General features: G+C 42.7%; 2 protein-coding genes across 2 annotated transcripts; one reads left to right on the top strand and one right to left on the bottom strand.

The window, feature by feature from the left end:
* Positions 1 to 1,948: 1,948 nt before the first annotated feature.
* On the top strand, positions 1,949 to 3,498 carry LOC133002482 (interleukin-8). The gene is made up of 4 exons (XM_061072309.1): positions 1,949 to 2,034; positions 2,435 to 2,552; positions 2,738 to 2,818; positions 3,300 to 3,498. The coding sequence occupies exons 1-4, from the start codon at positions 1,962 to 1,964 to the stop codon at positions 3,361 to 3,363; spliced, it is 336 nt and encodes a 111-aa protein (XP_060928292.1). The 5' UTR covers positions 1,949 to 1,961; the 3' UTR covers positions 3,364 to 3,498.
* A 5,748-nt stretch (positions 3,499 to 9,246) lies between these two features.
* cnot6l (CCR4-NOT transcription complex, subunit 6-like) lies at positions 9,247 to 19,369 on the bottom strand. The gene is made up of 12 exons (XM_061071697.1): positions 19,305 to 19,369; positions 17,116 to 17,237; positions 16,147 to 16,333; positions 15,593 to 15,678; positions 15,213 to 15,302; positions 14,972 to 15,040; positions 14,724 to 14,881; positions 13,808 to 13,962; positions 13,460 to 13,611; positions 11,743 to 11,970; positions 11,154 to 11,356; positions 9,247 to 9,468 (listed from the first exon to the last, which is right to left on the bottom strand). The coding sequence occupies exons 2-12, from the start codon at positions 17,225 to 17,227 to the stop codon at positions 9,247 to 9,249; spliced, it is 1,662 nt and encodes a 553-aa protein (XP_060927680.1). The 5' UTR covers positions 17,228 to 17,237; positions 19,305 to 19,369.
* Between the last annotated feature and the right edge of the window lie 964 nt (positions 19,370 to 20,333).

Below are 20,333 nucleotides of genomic sequence, written 5' to 3'. Positions count from 1 at the left end.
CGTGGTCTCAGCAGAGTTCAGTATTTAATTCACATATCAATCAATCAATCAAATTTTATTTGTATAGTCCATATTCACAAATCACAATTTGTCTCATAGGGCTTTAACAAGGTGTGACCTCATCTGTTACGATTATGTCATCAACGGGAACAAAAGTAAATTATTTACCAGAAAGGATGGGGAAGGGAACAGAAATATAACTTCTCCAATATTTAAATATTTTGTCTGTTCCTGATTCAAACTGGGATGAGCCCACAATCTGTCCCAGGCCAAACTTCACTGTCTCCAGTGCTTAGAGTTTCTATACCTGTGGAATTCAATGGTTTTTTTTATATTGAAAAGCCTTTTGTAGGCTTAACACCTTCCTTTTTGATAAAGCTTATAGTTAGAGTCGGTCCAGGCTCATCTTAGACCAGTTCTTAGTTCAGCTGCTATAGGTCTAGAACAGTGGTTCTCAAAGTGGGGGGCGCGCCCCCGTCACAGACGGCGAGAAAAAAAACAAAAAAAAAAACTTCGTGCACGTGCAGTAGGCCTATTCGTAGCCTGATCTAAGGAGTAATTTGCTCCACAGTCTTTTTAGAAAGCTCGTAGCCCCAAGAGCTAGCCTTCTAGCTAGCTAACTTCTTCAAACTGCAGCTAGCCCTTTTCTTCTTATCACCTACCTTTACATCTTCAATCATCCACCGTGTTGCAACCTATAAAACACCAGCACTTGAATACTATTCTATGCTGTCCCTGTCTACGGTTCGTTTTGTTAGGAACCATTGCCTAGCACAGCCTTATTCATTATTCGTATGCAAGTCGCTCACAGCCACACATACAAACACACTCACAAGACCACGACGTTGCAATTAAAACTTTATTAACTTCACACACACTGTACTACGGACAAGTTTCAGATTCGTTAAAGTCAGGCTACCGATGCGCCAGTTGCAAAGAAGCCAAAGCTTTGCAAATATGACGAGAGCTATTTGCAGTGCTGGCAAATGACAGCATGAAGCCATGCGTATTAAAACTAACTACCCCTATCCAGCTTTGGGGGGGCCCAGCTTGCAAAAGTTTGAGAACCCCTGGTCTAGAAGGTCGGGGGACACATGACACACGGAGCTTCTCTTTCCAATTTCTCCTTCCTCTTCTCCAATCGTTATCACATCAAAGTAATTCATATCTCATCAATACATGTTACTGACTTGACTTCTTCCCTAGAGTCCCTTTGCCTTATCGTCCGCAGATCCAGGGCCGCAGCTGTGGCCACATTGCGGATTAGGATCTGTGGATCGCGATTCAGAGATCGTGATGTTGGATCACGACCGAGGTGGCTGCTGACCATAGACTGTGATTGCAGCAGGACTGCTTGATATATAGTATATATATATACCTTTATCTTAATGATGTTCTCCTCTACACTTGTGTCCGTCCTGGGAGACGGGTCCTCACATGTGTCTCTCTGAGGTTTCTACCTTCTTTACCTGTTAAAAGGTTTTTTAGTACTTGTTCCTGACTCTTGCTGAGGGTTAAGGACAGAGGATGTCTCACCATGTTAAAGCCCTATGAGACAAATTGTGATTTGTGAATATGAGCTATACAAATAAAATTTGATTGATTGATTGATTTTCTGCACTTAAAGCTTAACAAAGTGACTTTTACAGACTTAATTCAAGTCCACACTAGTGTGGAAATTAGACTTGTCTCATGGCAGGAAGACATGACACCAACTAGTGATAAAAATAAAGAAAATAATGTAGGACCTTGTTTTATTTAAATTGCAGTGATAGGTATTTGCCCACATGAGGAAAACTAAATCCAGCTTACTCAGCAAAATTCCTGGAACTGATCAATTTTTACATTCTGTCGAATCAAGAGGAGTTTTTTCCTCCTCACACTTCCTTCTCTGCTGCTTTATAAACCCAGAGCTCCTGTGTCACATCCTCACTGGTGCTGACAACACAACAGACGCCAAGATGATGATGATGCAGAAACCACTGCTGCTGCTGGCTGCTCTGACTCTCTGCTGCTGCATCACCTCCCTGCACGGTGAGAGCTTCCATCACTGCTAATAACATGAGGAACTTTTATTTGTTTAATCAACTTGAGGAGATATTGTATTGATTAGTTTAATATCGTTGTACTTTGTAGTAAACTTAATGAAACAATAAGGTGTCATCAGCAAAGAGGGGTATTTTTCTACTTTTAAGAACTGTATATTTATAGTATATTGCACCCACCTATTGTTCCAATTACTAATTTAAACTGTTTTCCTTTTAATTATTGAGTCTTGAATACCAGTTTTTAATGAAAAATGTTGCAAAACCGAATAAATCTTGTAGTTTCTGCAGCTTTCAGTTAGTTCTTCAGTAGATGGAGTACATCAGACCCCCTGTGGTCACACGACCTACGTTTCATTAACTCAATTTTAAATTTGAATTCCTTGCAGCTTTTCGCAGGCGGGGGTGTCACTGCATCCGGACGACCAAAGAGCAAGTCCCTCGAAGGTGCATCAGGAAGATTGAGGTGATCCCTATTTCGGGAGAATGTCGCCGGACTGAAATCCTGTAAGTAGTCGTGACTGATTTCAGATAAACTTCTAAATAATGCCACCGCAGTAAAACTGTGGGTATCAGATATAAAGAGTTTTATTTCACGTCATCACAATGAATGAATTATCTGCTGCTTTGGAGTCTTACTCGCTCTCCTGAGGAAAGTTCATCACTCTTTTATTTCACTTGTCTCTCCCCAGGATCACAAGGAGAAACGGCTACACAGTGTGTGTGGACCCGAAAGAGAAGTGGGTCCAGGAGCTGCTCGCAAAACTGTACAGGTGAAGACTTTGAGTTTGTTTTTTACAAAAGGATTCAATTATTGATTCAGTTTTCAGAGTTTATAGATTCAAATCAAAAATAATCATTACATTTTTTTAGAAAGTCACATTTTGCTGTTTGTAAGTTTTTTCAAAGATGTAGTTGTCAGTGCAGCTTGAAAAGACAAAATGATGATGGTGGTAGTGTTTGTGTATCCAGGATGTTTTGGTTTCATTTCTTGATAATGGGAGGAAGTTGGGATGTTGTCGTCCATCTTTATTTACAATCTGTGTGTTCAAATATTAGGCTTCATCAGTGGGAGGACGTCCTCTAGTGCTGACTAGTGATTATTGCAATAACAGATATTTAGCAATTACCTGGGATTTTGTTATTGTATAAAACTTTTTATATTTAACATTTCATCCTCGATCACAACACAACACCAAACTACCTGATCACTTTTTAATTAATTAATCTCGTCTCTTTTTGTTCTAATTCCAGTGAAAACGAGACCTCGAGTGGAACCAGCACTTCAACCGACGCTTATTCAAAAGGAAACTTCTGATCACATCCTGTGGCGTCATGTGACTCGAGGGATTAACTGCATGAGAGTGGATATGTGGTCTAAGTTAAAAAAAGGGCATTTTTCTACTTCACATTTGTCTATTTTGCCATTTTATCATCAGAAAATGTGATTTGATGCAAAAAATGGATTATTTAAATAAACATGTGATGTAAACATTCTCTAAAACTGCGTCTCTGAATCATTCTTCTTGGTATAAATGAACAAAACAATCCGGTTTGTCCTGCTGTCCACAACATTACTGCTGAGTGTTGGTTTACATGGAGAAATAAATCACAGACGAAAAGTCTCTTGAAAAGTGACAAGTTTATTGCCCACATGAGGGTTTGTGTGTCTGTGTGTGTTTGAGGTGTAGCTGCTCACATGTCAGATACAGCTGTAGCCTTTGTAGACGTCCATCACTTCATACATGTAAATATCAACTCGTATTTCTTGTATATATATATATATGAGTTTAAATTAGCTAATAACCAATTAGCAGCTCTTATTCATTTTTATTAATCATTTATGCCTCTTGCAGATCTTATTCTAGTCATTTTCATACAGTCCCTTACAGCAGTGGTGCCTTACAACCAACTGTGTAGCAGTGCAGGGCCCCCCAGGAGCCACCGAGCCCCCCCCCCCCCCCAAAGACATATAGTACCAAAGTGTTCTTAGTGGAAAAAACTGCCATTTCCAATGTGGCAACTGAGAGAAAACTGTTTTAATTGGATTAAAGGTCACGAAAATGTGTTTTAATTATCTTTATGGTCTTTTTATGGTACTATTTATATTTGGCTTTTCTTTATAAATAAAGCACTTAATAACTTCAAGAAAAGAGTTAAAAATAACATCATAAAATGTAAATTCACTTATTTATACATTTAATTCTTTGGAATCTCCCTGTAGTCATTTGGGTTTTTAGGGAAAATATATTTCATGTCCAGCTTAATTTCATTTCTATAAAAAAATAAATCAACTTAATTTAGGGACTTTTCATTGATTTTAAATCTCTTTATTTATATATATTCATTCATTTACATGTATCAAGTTCTTTGGGTGAAGTTGTTAAATGACCTGATGACACAACTGAGAACAACTTCATTCGTATGAATTAAACTGCAATGTGCAGCGGGAACTCAGCTTTCAAAATAAAAGAAGGACCTCTACAAAGGCTAAACCTGTATTTTCTTTGTCCTGTTGAGTCAGGAGAAACACAAAGTCAGCCGCTCCACCGACACGAGACAAAACCTCCACTCGTCCCCACAAGCCAACGCCAAGTTTCTCTTTGTGACGTTTAATCGACAAACACGATGCACACGTTGAATCCACAGTACAAAACCCGCTGTGTGTGATTCTGCTCCTCACCACAGAGCTGCAGCTCGACCTTCCCCCCCCCGACGCCTCCCGTCTGTGGTGGAGGCCGAGCGACTGAAAACCAGTTTGGTGAAATGGAAACTCAACATGCGAGACACACAGATCAGGTTTGAGTGCAGCTCTTTAAAATCCTCTGGAGGAGTAAAGTAGCACCTTGGGTTGGTGACTGCTGGTGGCGGGTGGCATCACCCAGTTTCACTTCACTGCACTTTAACACATGAATAAAATAAATCTGCTGAAAGTTGCTGGGAAGCAGCGACTTTAAAATACTTAAAATGTTTCCACCAGCCGGGGGTTCCTTAAATCTTCTCACTCTTAAAATTGACAGATTTCCAATTTCCAATTTTTTTTTATACAGTCAATCTGACTTTTAAAACGTTTTTGCCTTTTCTCTTTGTTTCCCAAATCCAAAATATATATTGTATTGGCCAGATTTCTGCAAATTAACCAGAGCACCAACCTGTGCATCGTCAGTGTTGTTAACGAACAGAAACATTGTAAAGATGAACAGAACAAACCCTCTTTACAGCAGCATCTAGAGGTCGTTTCAAACTCAGTTCAAGGTCATTATCTGGGTTTTATCAGACTTATTTGGCGTCATAGTTAGTAACAGGTTAATACACTGCGAGGGAAAACATTCACACAATATCCTTTGAATTCATGTTTCCCGGTTTGGATGCAGCGACCCGATTGGACGCCGTCAAACACGTGAGAGCAGCTTTGAGACAACAGATCAACTCTTCAGATAATCCTGCTGTTCCTCAGGGAACATGGACGCGTGAGTCTCACGAGCACGCTGCTGTAAACCTGAACAAACGTAACAGTCAAAACAAAAAAACTAAAACAAAAACCAGGGCCAGGTTGTGAACGACAGGATTCTTTTTGTTTACATTCAGAACTTGCATGCAATGGCAGTTTAGATAATCCTGTGGAAAACACAGCTTGTTTATCTGCAGCAGAATCGGCAAAAGAAAAAACACACAAACGGGTGAAAGTGAGGATTTCAGATCTGCGGCAGAAATGAATGATTTGTCCTCAAACTCTGAAGTGAGCGGTGATTTCCTCAGTTTGGTTCGGGAAGGAGTGATGGATGGATGGATGGATGGATGGATGGATTGATGGATGGATGGGTGGATGCATGATGGCGCTGGGTTAATCTGAGCGTCTTCGTCTCATGGGCAGTGCTGCTGTTGGAGGAATTGTACAAACTAGGCACGTTGTTTGTAGAAAGGTGACGTGATGCGGAGCCGAGAGGTAACGATGGTTAACGGATGAGCCGAAGGAGCCGAGCTGATGAGGAGGTCGAAGCCAAATGAACACATCAAATAAACAAAATCAAACGAGAAATAAAAGCCATCGACACAACGGGCTTTCAAACCGAGAACGTTGATCTTTTCCTCTCAAACACCTGGTGATACTGAGTCGTACAAAGCACCAGTTGAAAGACTGCACGTCATAGTGCACTGGGCAAAGGAAAAAAAAAAAGTATAACAAGTACATCTATGACTTGTGACGAAGACGTACACCCCTTTGTCAGGAGAATGGTACGTTCCCCCCTCGACATGTGAGAGACGCCCTGTCCCCAGAGACAGTTTCATTTCTGTACAGCTGTTGTACAAAAACAAAAAATCTGAAAAACCAGTTCAGGAGTGAAGTATAGGCCTCAAGAGTCAAATCACGTGCAACCTGAAGCCGACAGCGCCCCCTACAGGCCAGTTCAACTGATCTGAATGTGGGTTACAGCCTAAGTTACAGGGGCGCTGGATTGTGCTGACAGCGTCTATCATTAGGTAATTATGGCTTTTCTCTTCAAACACTCCACAGAGCAAATGCTTCGACTCGTTCAATCTCAGAAGGTGTTAGAGGATCCTGTGTTAACTCCTGTGAGACCGAGCCGGGGATCGAACCTCAGCTTCTTCTCCTCGTACCAATCAATATGATTTAGATTTTTCTTGATCGCCGCCTCATTAATTATCTCAGGACGCTGATCTCACATTCTGGAGCCACTGGTTTAGACGAGGTTTGATATTTTAGAAGTTTGATTTAGTTTTTTGTTTCTTTAAATATGTATAAATATGTCCTGGAACTAATGTGCTGCATCTCTGCTTTGATACCCAGTGCTTGTCCATCTGATATTTTTCTCAAACGTCCTAAAACAAAACCAGATGACGATGATGTTTTGAAACCTTAAATAGTCTGAACATAATCAATTTCAACACTTTTTGCATCTTACTCGAATTTTAATTTGGAGCATAAGTGCAACGGTGGTTTATCAAAAACGCACAAAGACGTTGGACTTCTACTTCAACAACATGTGTGTATGTAACGCTCCTACGTTCCCTGTGCTTATAAAGGATTTCAGAATAGCTTCCTGAATGGTTTGCTCCTAGTGTCTGTAGTTTGAGAGGAACTGCTCGATGCATAGAAGAGCCTGAGTCCCAGCGGATGTGGACTCCGGGTTCTAGTCCCCTGGGTTCTAGTTCCCTGGGTTCTAGTTCCCTGGGTTGTAGTCCCCTGGGTTGTAGTCCCCTGGGTTCTAGTCCCCTGGGTTCTAGTTCCCTGGGTTCTAGTCCCCTGGGTTCTAGTCCCCTGGGTTCTAGTCCCCTGAGTTCTCGTCCCCTGGGTTCTAGTCCCCTGGGTTCTCGTCCCCTGGGTTCTAATCCCCTGGGTTCTCGTCCCCTGGGTTCTAGTCCCCTGGGTTCTAGTCCCCTTGGTTCTAGTTCCCTGGGTTCTAGTTCCCTGGGTTCTAGTCCCCTGGGTTCTAGTCCCCTGGGCTCTAGTCCCCTGGGTTCTCGTCCCCTGGGTTCTAGTCCCCTGGGCTCTAGTCCCCTGGGTTCTAGTCCCCTGGGTTCTAGTCCCCTGGGTTCTCGTCCCCTGGGTTCTCGTCCCCTGGGCTCTAGTCCCCTGGGCTCTAGTCCCCTGGGTTCTAGTCCCCTGGGTTCTAGTCCCCTGGGTTCTAGTCCCCTGGGTTCTAGTCCCCTGGGTTCTCGTCCCCTGGGTTCTAGTTCCCTTGGTTCTAGTCCCCTGGGTTCTAGTCCCCTGGGTTCTAGTCCCCTGGGCTCTAGTCCCCTGGGTTCTCGTCCCCTGGGTTCTAGTCCCCTGGGCTCTAGTCCCCTGGGTTCTAGTCCCCTGGGTTCTAGTCCCCTGGGTTCTCGTCCCCTGGGTTCTCGTCCCCTGGGCTCTAGTCCCCTGGGCTCTAGTCCCCTGGGTTCTAGTCCCCTGGGTTCTAGTCCCCTGGGTTCTAGTCCCCTGGGTTCTCGTCCCCTGGGTTCTAGTCCCCTGGGTTCTCGTCCCCTGGGTTCTAGTTCCCTTGGTTCTAGTCCCCTGGGTTCTAGTCCCCTGGGTTCTAGTCCCCTGGGCTCTCGTCCCCTGGGTTCTAGTCCCCTGGGTTCTCGTCCCCGGACTCAAAGACACGGAGCTGAGAGGAACCTCAGGGGAAATACATTCTGCTCCTGCTCTGGAATCAGGAGCAGATTCTTTTCGCAGGAGCTTCTTTTTTGTTTTGCTCTCTGGCAGCGATAATTAAATATAATCTTAATATCTGCAGAGCGTAAGTCACTTGTTGTGTGGGGGGGAGGAAGGGGGGGGGGTTCTTTGGCCAGTCAGGTGCTGGGAGTCAGGACGATGCTCTGAAGACGCCGCTCACGTGCAGAAGATAAAGCGCATCGTGTGTCACCGTCAGGACTGAGTCACTGATAGTTTTCCCGTCTAAAAAATAAAACAAAGAGTATCGGGGGGGCGGCGGGGGGGTAATTTGGTGGCAATGTAAATCACAAGTTGCATTTTTAAACTCGTTCAGATTAACACGACTCGTCTGTGACGATCGAGGAGAAGGTTCAACAGTCATGGAAGTGAATGGACCTGAGGGGGGGGGGCAGTCTGAGTGTCCCTCAAACTGCCCCCCCCCCCTCAGTGCTGTAGTGACCAGTGGTTCATACCAAACAAACCAGTTTAGTGTTACAACAAATTTATATTGTGTGTTTTTTTAAAAGCCCGTCAGTACTTTAAAAAGTATTTTCTCTCGTATCGACGACTAAAGTATTTTAGGGTTTTCTTGGCTGTTGAAAAATATTAAAACATGTACTGATGTAAACAAACCTTTCACGTCCTCCTGTAACATTCTGAACTTATTGTGTTGACGTGGTTGTAGTGCGTTAAGTTGTGTGTTTGTTTTACCCAAATCAAATTCAGAGGATATTTCTTTAAAAAGGTCGACGGCAAAAAGAAAGCAGCTTCATCCCGAGCCCAACATTTGGTTTCTAGGGGGAGTGGGGGGGGGGAGAAAAAAAATTAAATACACATTTACAGTGTGCAAAAAAAAGAACACAAAGAGGAGCAACAACCAGGGCGAATACTTCACTCCTTCTGGGTCAGTGTGTGTCTCCGGGCTGCAGAGGGTTGGATGGAGTCTGAGGTCTATCGTGATCGGTAAACTGTACAGGGTCCTGTAGAAAGCTGGAGGGGGGGGGGGCAGTGTTTAAAAGGTGGGCGGGGCCTCGTCAGGCTGCACTACCTGTTGACGGGCAGGTGCAGCCCGTTGAGGGGGTTGAGCGGGTGGGGCAGGGAGGGGCGGAGCTCCAGCTGGGCCAGCAGGGAGAAGTGGTCCGAGGGGATGTGGGGGTGCGGGCACCCGGTGATGCTGTTGTCGCTGAGCCACTGGCTGTCCAGAGGGCCCAGGAGGCCCAGGACACTCATGTGGTTCCTGGAGAAGAAGATGTAGTCGATCACGCCCTGAAGACACAAACACACAGACACACAAACACACAAACACACAAACACACAGAGGCAGAGACGTTAGAGAAAGACAAACGGTCACATGGTCGTGAATCAGATCAGAGAGCAGCGATTTATACATCCAGGGTTTCTGCAGGTTTAAAATATAATATAATAAAGAGTGTTAGAACTTTTCCTTTAGAACAAAGCGGCTGTGAAACTTTATCTGACTACAAACTAAAAAACAATGGACAGGGATGAGAACATAACCTGAAACTGTGAGTTTGATATTTTGGTTTTTATAAAGATGAATTAACCTGAAACAGCATATTTATCATCTCAAATGGATAATTTAACGATGGTTCTAACGACCTTTCCGACCTCTCAGCTTTGTGTCAGATACAGAAAAGTTTCCTGTTTTTTGTTATTGTGAAATCTTATTGTCTGACTCTCCTGCATCACAGCGGATGTCTGCCCACTAATGAGTTGACTCATCTCTTGGCATTAATCAGTCGTGCATCATGATCTTATTTGTCATCGCTGATGTAAACGCCTACAAACGGATCATATAGCTGTAAACAGGAAACTCTGCATAAAACACTGTGGAGCTGCGGATGGGCTCAGTGTGGTTTCTACACTTCGAGGCCATAAATCAGCATGAAGAATCCCCCCAGTTATGCTAAACTTAATTTTGAATGTATTTTTTTTTAAATTGTTTCAGATACTATTAGTATCTATCACCATCAATCTATTAACAGCCTTTTGAAAAGTGCTTACTCTGCGAAATTCAATTCAAATGGTGCCAATTTATTAACAGACTTTCTAACGTACTGAGAGGAAACCACCTGGCAGCTTCTGGCAGAAGAACAACTGGATCCGAGAGTCTCAACTAGGGTTGCAAAGGGGCTTTCCATGGGAAGTTAAGCTCGGGAATTTTGAAAAAATAAAATAAAATAGGCAAATTAAACGATGAGCAATAAAAACATCATTCAAAACTCTATTTTAAAGATGTATGGAACGTTGAGTTTCAACCCTCCACTGTGCATTCTTCCATCACATGCACAGATAACTCCCAGCATCCTTCACTCTACAGCAGGGCTATTGAGGCCTGCTGTAGTGTCGTGACTAGTCAGGTAAGTTTCCATGATATTACTGGGGAAGATATATTAGCATGCTGATTGAGGATTGTTCATCTGTTCATCTAGCCTATTTCCATTCATTTATCCATCAATTGTAAAATATTTTCACAGACGATTCCAATTGTTTGGCCAACTATTTATATCTCTGGCATTGCATTAGTGTTTTTTTACAAACTTTTTTCTCATCTTATTCTACAGAACAATGCCACGTGCACTCTCTCATGTGTGGAGACATTTCACCTCATCCAATGTAGAAGGAAAGGCTGTGTACATTTGCAAATACTGTGCAAAGACCTATGTTAAGAATGACACAACGATGCAGAAGCATATAGTCAAGTGCCCAAAGTTTCCTCAGGGCTCAAATCAGCCTATGACAAAACAAAATGTTTATATTTATGTCTGTACATGACAAGGTTAATACAGTTAGTATAAATTACCTACAACATTTCCAGTTTATTCCCATGGAAAGTTTCCAACTTTGAATATTCCCGGAATTTTGCAACCCTAGTCTCAACATAACGTACAGTTTGCCTTGGGAAACAACCGGCACATGAAACTTGTCACCTTGAAGTCGTATGTGTAGTTGGTGTAAGGCATCAGATTGCTGTCGTAGGCGCTCTTCAGCTGGAAGCTGTGCGTGATGCTCCCGTCCGAGTTGCCGTTCTTGCCGTTGCAGTTGAAGTTGGTGAGACAGTCGCTGTAGCGGATCTCCTTGAAGTCCTTGTGGTTCTCAGCCACTCCTCCGTTGCTCAGGAATTCAACTACCCCTGCGTGACACAAAAGTAAAACTCCTATTTTAAAAGGTGCATCACGTGAATCATTCATATTTTAAACAACCGTAAAGAGATCAAACTGTTAGACACAGTTTTAAAGGGGACATATTATGATAATTCCACTTTTTTAGTGCTTCTACCCGTTGATTTGGGTATCTGTCTTGTCTACCGTCCAAAAAACTCTGGAAAAAACTCCAAATAGGTCAATCTGAGGAGGGCTGTTTGATCCTTGTGGTATTTTGACCAAAATATGCTATAGACATTTCATTAAGACCCCAAGGAACCATATCAACTTGTGCTAAAATGGGCATAATTAACACAACATGGGAACCAAGCAACCAGAGTGGGAGGCTCAAACGCTAACAGGGGCTCGGTCCTACCGGAGTCGGGCAGCGAGTTGAGGTCGGCGCACAGGACGATGGGGACGGAGGAGGGGTCGGAGGTCGGCGAGCCGGTCGCCATGGAGCCCGCGGCCCTCTCAGCGATGCTCTTCAGCTCCGACAGGAACATCATGGTTTGGATCAGCTTGACGTCCGAGTACTCGGGGTCCCAGTGCATGTGGGCGTTGGCCACCAGGATCAGCTGCTTCTCCTGAGGCGGCTTCATGCCTGGAAACAGAAGAACCCGATGGATTAGATCAGTGACTGAAATCAGGACCTGGACAATTACAACAGGATAAAAAGGATTAAAATGTTAATGAGTAAAAAAGAGCTATAAAAACATCCAATCCCGGTAAAGCTTGGCATTTACAAGAATGAGGAAGGTATTTAAAACTAAATCCCGAACGTGATCTTTTTTTATGCAAGTTGAGAAACTCAAAAGTGCTGAGACAGTAAAATAAAAACAGTCACAAAGACATTAAGGGAAATTCAATACAAAGAAATTAAACCACAAACGGGAAGTTCTGGCTATAAATTGAGTTTCACATTGTCAATCACTGTCAAGTGAAATGAATGAACTGATCACAACTGATCATGTGATCGAACCCCAACACAAGAGATCTGTGAAACAACTGACCCCTGGTGGCGAAATACAGAATAACGTATTGAATTTGGACCTCCCGATACGATACTATCACGATACTTAGGTGGCGATACGATATGTATTGCAATTTCTGTGGGTATTGCGATTCGATATTACGATTTCCTGGGATTTCTTTTGGTTATTTTTTTTAAATACTGGACCATGGAAAAATGTTGAATCATTCCTTCAAATACAACACAGTCAAATTCACTTAGAACTTTACAAGTTTTATTTCAAATATTAACATTAACTTAATGACTGCCGGGCAGCCAATAGAGAAAATAAATAAAAATGTGCCCTATTATTGTATAGCCCCTGTCAACTGCACACAAACTGACAGATTAAGAAATGTATGCCACTTAGGCTACTTTTAAACAATAAATAAAAGGTAAATTAAATAGAATGAATAAAAGTTTACTTAAAATATAAACTTTGAAATAAACAAAAAGTAGGCTATTGTTGTTTGCATGTAGGCGATACAAAGCTAGTGCTTGGGTATGTTTAGATTCTTGTGCAAAAACAAGAGCTGGTCAACATGCTCTGGGGTGATGTTGCTCCCCCAATATATCCCCCCCGGTATAAACCAATAAATATGTTATTATTATTTTTATTTATTTTTTTAAAAATCGATTTGGGAGGCAGCATATCGATTTAAAATCGTCATTCACAGGAAACGCGATTTGTAACTGAATCGATTTTTTCCCCCATCCCTAGTGCAAATGTGTAGATTTAATATAACTCATAATATAAAGATATGATATTTTAAAGACAGTATTAAGTGTAAAATCTTATCTGTCTTTTCAAATGTATAAATGTAGACAAAAAGAACAAAGATGACATCACCTGGAGCTCTTAATATGTTAAACAATTAATTGAAAAAACATTTGCCAGATATATTATTAACAATTATATATATATATGTATATAACACTGGACCAAGTGTCTGTGTGTGTGAAGCTCTGAGGCCTAAAGCGTCTCCCTCTGGATCCCAGAACCAGAACCAGAACCAGAACCAGAGCAGTGATGTTCCCTCCTGGGTTCTGCTCTGCACACAGTTCACAGAGCGACTCTTACCTCCGGAGAACACGTCCTTGTTGACCTCGAGCAGCACGGCCACGCCGATGTTGTCTTTGGTCATCACTCGGTTCAGCATGACCTCGGAGCCCTCCGAGTTGGCCATGGCCACCTGGTTGAACTCCACCGTGTGTTTCTGGATCAGCGTGAACCTGCAGGAGGGAAAACCACCAAGCATCAATATCCAGGGAGGAGAACTTTAAAACTTCCATCTTTCACTTCTAAATAAATCATAGAATTCCTGCTGACACCACCTGCAGTCACAGTGTGGTCTGATCATCTGAGTTTGTTTTCTACCGATCTGAACTAACTCAGTCCAGAGAAACACCTTGAACAGTATAAACTCACTTCTCCGTCTTGAAGAACACAGCGCAGCCGTCCACGTGTTTCCTCTCCTGCTCAGAAACCAGTTTGGCGCGAGACTTTGGACAGAAGTAGCCGTCGTAGCCGTGCTCCTTTAGCGTTTCCAGAAACATGGCGTAGTACTGCTCCGTCTCCACCTCCTGCACCGGGACACGGGGACGAGAGACGACAGCAGTGAGGGAAAGGAACAGGATGTGTGCAGTGAGGGAACATTTCTTATTTTCTCTGATCCAGATGAAGCTACTTCCTCCTTAAGATGCTTTTTCATAACAGTAAAAAAGCAAGTTTTCATATCAACAGATCAGCTCCATCAGCTCAGCTCATGAAGAGATTCATAGGGAGCGAGTGGACGTGTTGATCAGTGGTGGCCGTTACTGTACTTAAGTAGATTTTTCACATATCTGTACTTTACTTGAGTATTTATTTCCCTGACGACTTTTTACTTTTACTTGTTACATTTGAGCACAAATATCTGATCTTTCTACTTCTTACATTCTCAAAACTGGCTCATACTTGAGCAGCAGAGGTTGGCGCAGTTTTTTGACATTTGATGTTTTTTATGATTCTTTTAAAACTTAATTACTTTTAATATGAGCTACTTTAAGACTTTTACTCAAGTCATATTCTGACGGGTGACTTTTACTTTTACCGAAGTCACTTTCAGGTAAGATATCTGTACTTTTACTCAAGTATGGCTTTCAAGTACTTTGTACACCACTGGTGTTGATGATGTTTTTAACACGTGAACGAGTCTGACAATCTGCTGCCGTGTTCTTCATCGGTCAAATGAAATCTCTCGAAAAGCTTTAGACTCTTGGTACACTGCTCTAATGGTCGTCTGATTAGTTTTTCTTTTTTCCTGCAAAACTAAATTCAGCTTGCTGTTGCCCTCTTTCTTTACCTGGAGACTGATGATGTCTGCGTCACAGCCGGTGATGTCCTCCATGATGCCTTTCTTCCGGTACTCCCAGTTGAGGGCCCAGGACGGACAGTAGCCGTACAGCTGCCGCGTGGCGTACTTGTCACACAGCACGTTGTAGCACATGACCGTGAACACGGCTGCAGGACGGACACGTGAGGGACACATTAGAGACTGTAAATATGATCTTGACTCCCGACAGGCTGAAGGTGTAACCGCTCCTGTCTTACCTGCCGGCATCATCTGGTCTCGCTCCTTCAGCGCGATCCAGGGTCTTTGGGGGAGCTGCTCCGGGTGCACTGGAAACCGGAGGAAGAGGAGGATTAGGGCTCATTTGTCCACAACAAACACACACAGTACACCAGCTGTTGTGTAGCTGTGGTGCGCAGGTGTACAATAAACCACAGGGTTAAATATGCATGAGTTCCAGTAAGCACTGGTGAGGTGAGGTGAGGCGCCCGAGCCGCTTACCGGCCAGATTGTCGAGCATGTAGTTCAAAAGCTTCCTGGTTCCGTCCGACTCCTGGTAGAGATTCAGGATATCTTGGGACAAAGGATTTCCTGCACAACAGTCGCATAAAGAAATTAACTAAATATGAAAAATGCAAAGAAGGAAACACACGTTTATGTCTGATTTTAAGAAATGTTCCCAAGTCTGATCTATCTAAAGACGTTTTTTTCAGTCAGGAAACAAACCGATATTGTGACATTAAGGTTTAAACCAAACTGATATTTAGGTTTAGACCAAAATGATATTTAGGTTAAGACCAAAGTTTTAAAGTCCAAAAAGTTAAAAACGGATTAAACCAAGTTGTTTGTCCCACGTGATGGAACTCAAAGCAGAAACTCACCTTTCAGCCCCAGGGTTTGTAACTGGAACAGCCTCCCGAGCTCGTAAGGCAGAACCCGCAAAAGATTGTTGTTTAAAAGCAATTCCCTGCAACACACAGGACACACACATGTCAACCTCTCGGTCACAAAGCGGTGATTCCTCGTCTCTGATGCAACTTCCACCGTCTCTCAGTCTAAATGCTTCGTCTCTGCTCATCATATTCGTTTTTGTTTGTCCTTTTGGAGGCGAGTTGTGTTTCTGAACACTTTCAAAAATCGCATCCACACATTTTTTAAATCTTTTCCATCATTTCTCTTCTACGCTTTGGGAAAGTTTGTCCCATAATCCTCTGAATTAACAATTGAACCTTAAAGAAAGAACATAAGTAGATCATAAGTGTAAAATTCAATAGCATGTGGGCAGTTATGATTCCTGGAGAATTTCTGAATAACGAGTTTTGAACATTCAGGATATACACATCATCGCAGTGAAAGGCTGTTTGGCTTTCATGCAGGCCGTTGCTGCGGTGGCGCTCATGTGTCCCTGATGTCCCTGAAGGCGTCTCGGACCAACCTGAGAGCGACCATGTTGCCCAGCTCGGCGGGAAGGCTCCGCAGCTTATTGGACGACAGGTTCAGGTAGACCAGGTGCGGCAGCTTGGCGATGTCCGGCGGGATGCGGCTCAGGTTGTTGTCGTTGATGTGCAGCGCCGTCAGGTGAGTGAGCGTCCACAGCGAGCTGCTCAGACTCCTCACCCGCCCTGCGGACACACAAACACACAATTCACAGCTCGTTAGAGAAAACCTTCTGATCGGCTCAACACAAAACAGAGTGTTGTCTTTTGTGACCTTTTCAGGACAGAACAATATCTTATTCAGTTCCTCATTTGGCAGATTCATGCTTCTCACAGGGAAAAACCACATGAAACAACAAGCGGAAAAATCATGTGACACAAAAACCCACAATTAAACCAGGCTGAGAGAATCCAGCAGAGTGACCCGACACTGGGGGAGAACTCTGTGACCGATTTAAAAAGGAAAAAAAATTACGTTCTCTGTCAGTAGCTTCATTCAGAAAGAAATCCTTGTGATTCCACGAGAACAGGAACCTGATGAGCACCTGGTTCTACGCTTATTTATTCTCATCTTTCACTTTCAGTCACACTCCTCAGAGTTCTCGTGGTCCCGTCTGATCAGAGACCCTCTGAGGTTTGGTGTGGAGAGAAGTTCCTCGGCTGGTTTACACCTGTTCCTCTAACCAGCAGGAGGAGTATCTAACTTTTCAATGGCGGCTGAGACTCAGGATTATTTATGATTAGTCGTTTCCTCTGCGCAAGATTTCAGAGAATTCAGCTCCGCTTCAGTTTGAACAGAAACCAAAACACTCATCTGACAACTGACTTTATTCTGATTAAAACATTAGTCCCATTACGATGTTTACAGGAGTTTCTAATAGAATATTCTGATCATATTCCTGTTTATGTGTTAAAGTCAGATTAGGACTCATGTTGACGGATGTTTCTGTGGAGTGAGTTGGACTGACCAGAGATCTCCAGCTCAGCCCAGTAAGACTTCTTCCCATTGGCTACGTCCTCGGCTGCCATGATGGTGTAACATCGGCGGGGATCTGGAGGGTCATATTTTTCCTTTGGCATACCTGTTAATCTGAGAGACAGAAGAAGAACACGAGGTTTTTACTTTTGAATTCAGAAACTGATAAAAAAGCCACAAGAAGAAATCGGTCCTGTGCTAAAGAATAAATGATAAAAGATATTAGACAAAGAATAGAGCAGGAATGATTAATCAATGAATCATTATCCCAACAGCAGACTCTGGATTGTGAAATTTTTAACTATTATATTATATACTAACATATATTCAAAACAATGAATCAATAAAACTACAAAATAATAAATGGAATAACAGTGAAACATAATTATAGCCCAAAATAAAAAGCTTTACACTTTATTAAACATTTTTTTTTAATATTATATACAAAATGAATTTGAAAATGAAACATATTTTCTGGTTGTGTAATAAGGACGTGTTTGGTCTTGGGCAAAAAATCTGCAAACTATTTTTAGTTTGAAAAACGTTGTAAATCTTTAAATAACTTTCCCAGTTTAAAAGTCAAACATCCAAACAATTAAGTTTAAAATAGATAAAAGCAACAAATTCTTATTGTTGTTTAAGACTAAATACAAAGTAATAATAAAATACAAATAAAAACTTGCATGGAAAGTTGCTCAGGTGTGTGGTTGTTGACTGATAAATAAATAAAAAAACAAAATACATCCTCTGATCTGCAAAGACGTTAATTTAAACCTTTATCTATATTAACATCCGATTATCAGATGAACCAAATAACAATACTTGTTGTTGTATATTTACAAGATTCATGAGAAAAGAGTTTTCAAGTATTTATAAACAAGAAAGTGTATGACAGAGATGAAGAGAGCAGCAGTGATAACAGTAATAGAGGTGTTATTTCCAGGGAATAGTATTAAATATGAGATATATTGTGTATCTCAGCGATCACGTTGTAAACACACCACGATACACAATGTGTGCGATTCTGAATCTGCAGCGACACGTCCAAAGAAATCAAAAAATGTAATAACAATAAACTCATATATATATATATGTAAACACAGGGAACACTCAGTGCAACAGCTGCTCATACATGAAGAGTTAATAAAGCTGTTTACTACATAAGAGACACATTATCTGCACAATGTTTACTTGTACTTTTAAATACTCTGGGGTACGTGTTGCTCTGTACTTCAAAGCAGAGGGGGGGGGTGGGGGCTGTACTTGTGTCAGAGTACGGAGCTGCTCAGTGGGGGGGGTGAAGAAGTTTCTTATATAACCTGTTTACACGGGACCGGGTCACAAGTTGGCGGCTGCCGGCGGGGACACAGACACACACAGACACACACAGACACACACAGACACACACAGCCAGACACAGACGCACAACCACACACACACACAGACACACACACAGAGACACACACACAGACAGACACAGACACACACACAGAGACACACACACAGAGACACATATCACATGTGAGGGGTTTAAACTCTGGGACACTGCATGCTAGAAGCAACTGGGAGTCAGCTGCTGGGAGAACTGGGAGAACTGGGAGAACTGGGAGTCAGCTGCTGGGAGAACTGGGAGAACTGGGAGAACTGGGAGAACTGGGAGAACTGGGAGTCAGCTGCTGGGAGAACTGGGAGAACTGGGAGAACTGGGAGTCAGCTGCTGGGAGAACTGGGAGAACTGGGAGTCAGTATTAAGAACAGCTTTGAGGATCCAAACACAGCTGTCATGTCAGAAGTGACAGGGCCCCATGCAAGAGGGGGGGGGGGGTTCTAAGCAGCTGTCACACCGGGGCCATGGGGGGGGGGGGGGGGGGGGGGTGTCCCGGCTCCACGCTATCTGCCGGTAACCGGTTTAGAGAGAGAGAGAAGCCGGGTCCCGGTGAGCTCCGGTCCCCGGTGCCGGGTCAGAGCGGCTGGTTCCCGGGAGGAGGAGGAGACTTCGCCCGGGACCCGGCGAGGCGGAGCACCGGGGGGGGGGGGACACACACACACACACGAGTCAAGCGAGGGGGGGGGGAGCGGGGTTAGGAGCGTGACTCTAACCCGGGCCAGTCCCGGGACAGCGGGGGGGGGGGGGGGGGTCCCGGACCCGGACCCGGAAGAGAAGCACCGGAGGCTCGTTACCTGCACGCGGGGCCGGAGGATCCGGTGGAGACATCAGCGTCGAACCCGCGCAGAACGAACCGGAAGCTCGGGGGAGAACAACAAATGCGTCTTCCGCTCGTGCCCGCGGCGCGCCACACCGATTCTCATCCCCCCCGACCCCTCTCCTCTCCTGTCAGCACCTGTTCTTCACTTCTGCTTATTTATAATTTATAATAAAATAATGGAAATAATAAAGCGAAAATGGGGCTGACAGGTAATAATACAGAAAGTAAAATATTAATTTATACAGAATAAATAACCTCTGGTGGAATTAAACGGATCCTTCACTGAGGAAACACATTTAAAAGTATATAACTGTACTAATGTGTATCATATGTTTAGGGGGTTGTCCTAATATCATAATGGTATAAGTGTAGCACAAAAACATATATTAATAAACATTTATACTTAGTGTTTTAATTTTAATAGATGTTTTATACTTAGGAAAGGTGAAGTTTACTGCCCCCAAATATATTAATTTCTACTGGATAAGCATAACACTTAGGATATACAGAATGTGATTGTACTAATGTGTATCATATTTCTAGGGTATTATACTAATATCATAGTGGTATTAGTGTAACACAAAAACTCATAAATATACACAAAACATTAGAAGGACAGAGTTTACTGCCTCAGATTTGATGGAGTTCTGGTTAGTTAGTACAACCAAATAATTTCAATATCTAAATTAATATTTTATAGACGGACACAACTTTGTGTTATTACCTTAGAACATATGGAAGCGAGTGGAGAATCGGCACAAAGTGATTTCACCAAGTAAAACATCTTCAAAAAACTGTCTTTAATTGACTTAAAACTTAATTGTGGGGTATTTTTATAAATCAGTTTCCCCCATAACACAAAAGAAGCAGATAATTAAATGTGACCCTGAAATCTCCACAAGGATATTTCTTATTTATATTCAAGTTTTTTGTGGTTTACTTTACACGATATAATCAAAGTCTATACAACTTAAACGTATCATCTATCATATTATATTATCTT

This window comes from Limanda limanda, chromosome 5 (assembly GCF_963576545.1).
Source record: "Limanda limanda chromosome 5, fLimLim1.1, whole genome shotgun sequence".
NCBI classification, from domain to species: domain Eukaryota; kingdom Metazoa; phylum Chordata; class Actinopteri; order Pleuronectiformes; family Pleuronectidae; genus Limanda; species Limanda limanda.
This window is presented reverse-complemented; position numbering and strand designations above follow the sequence as displayed.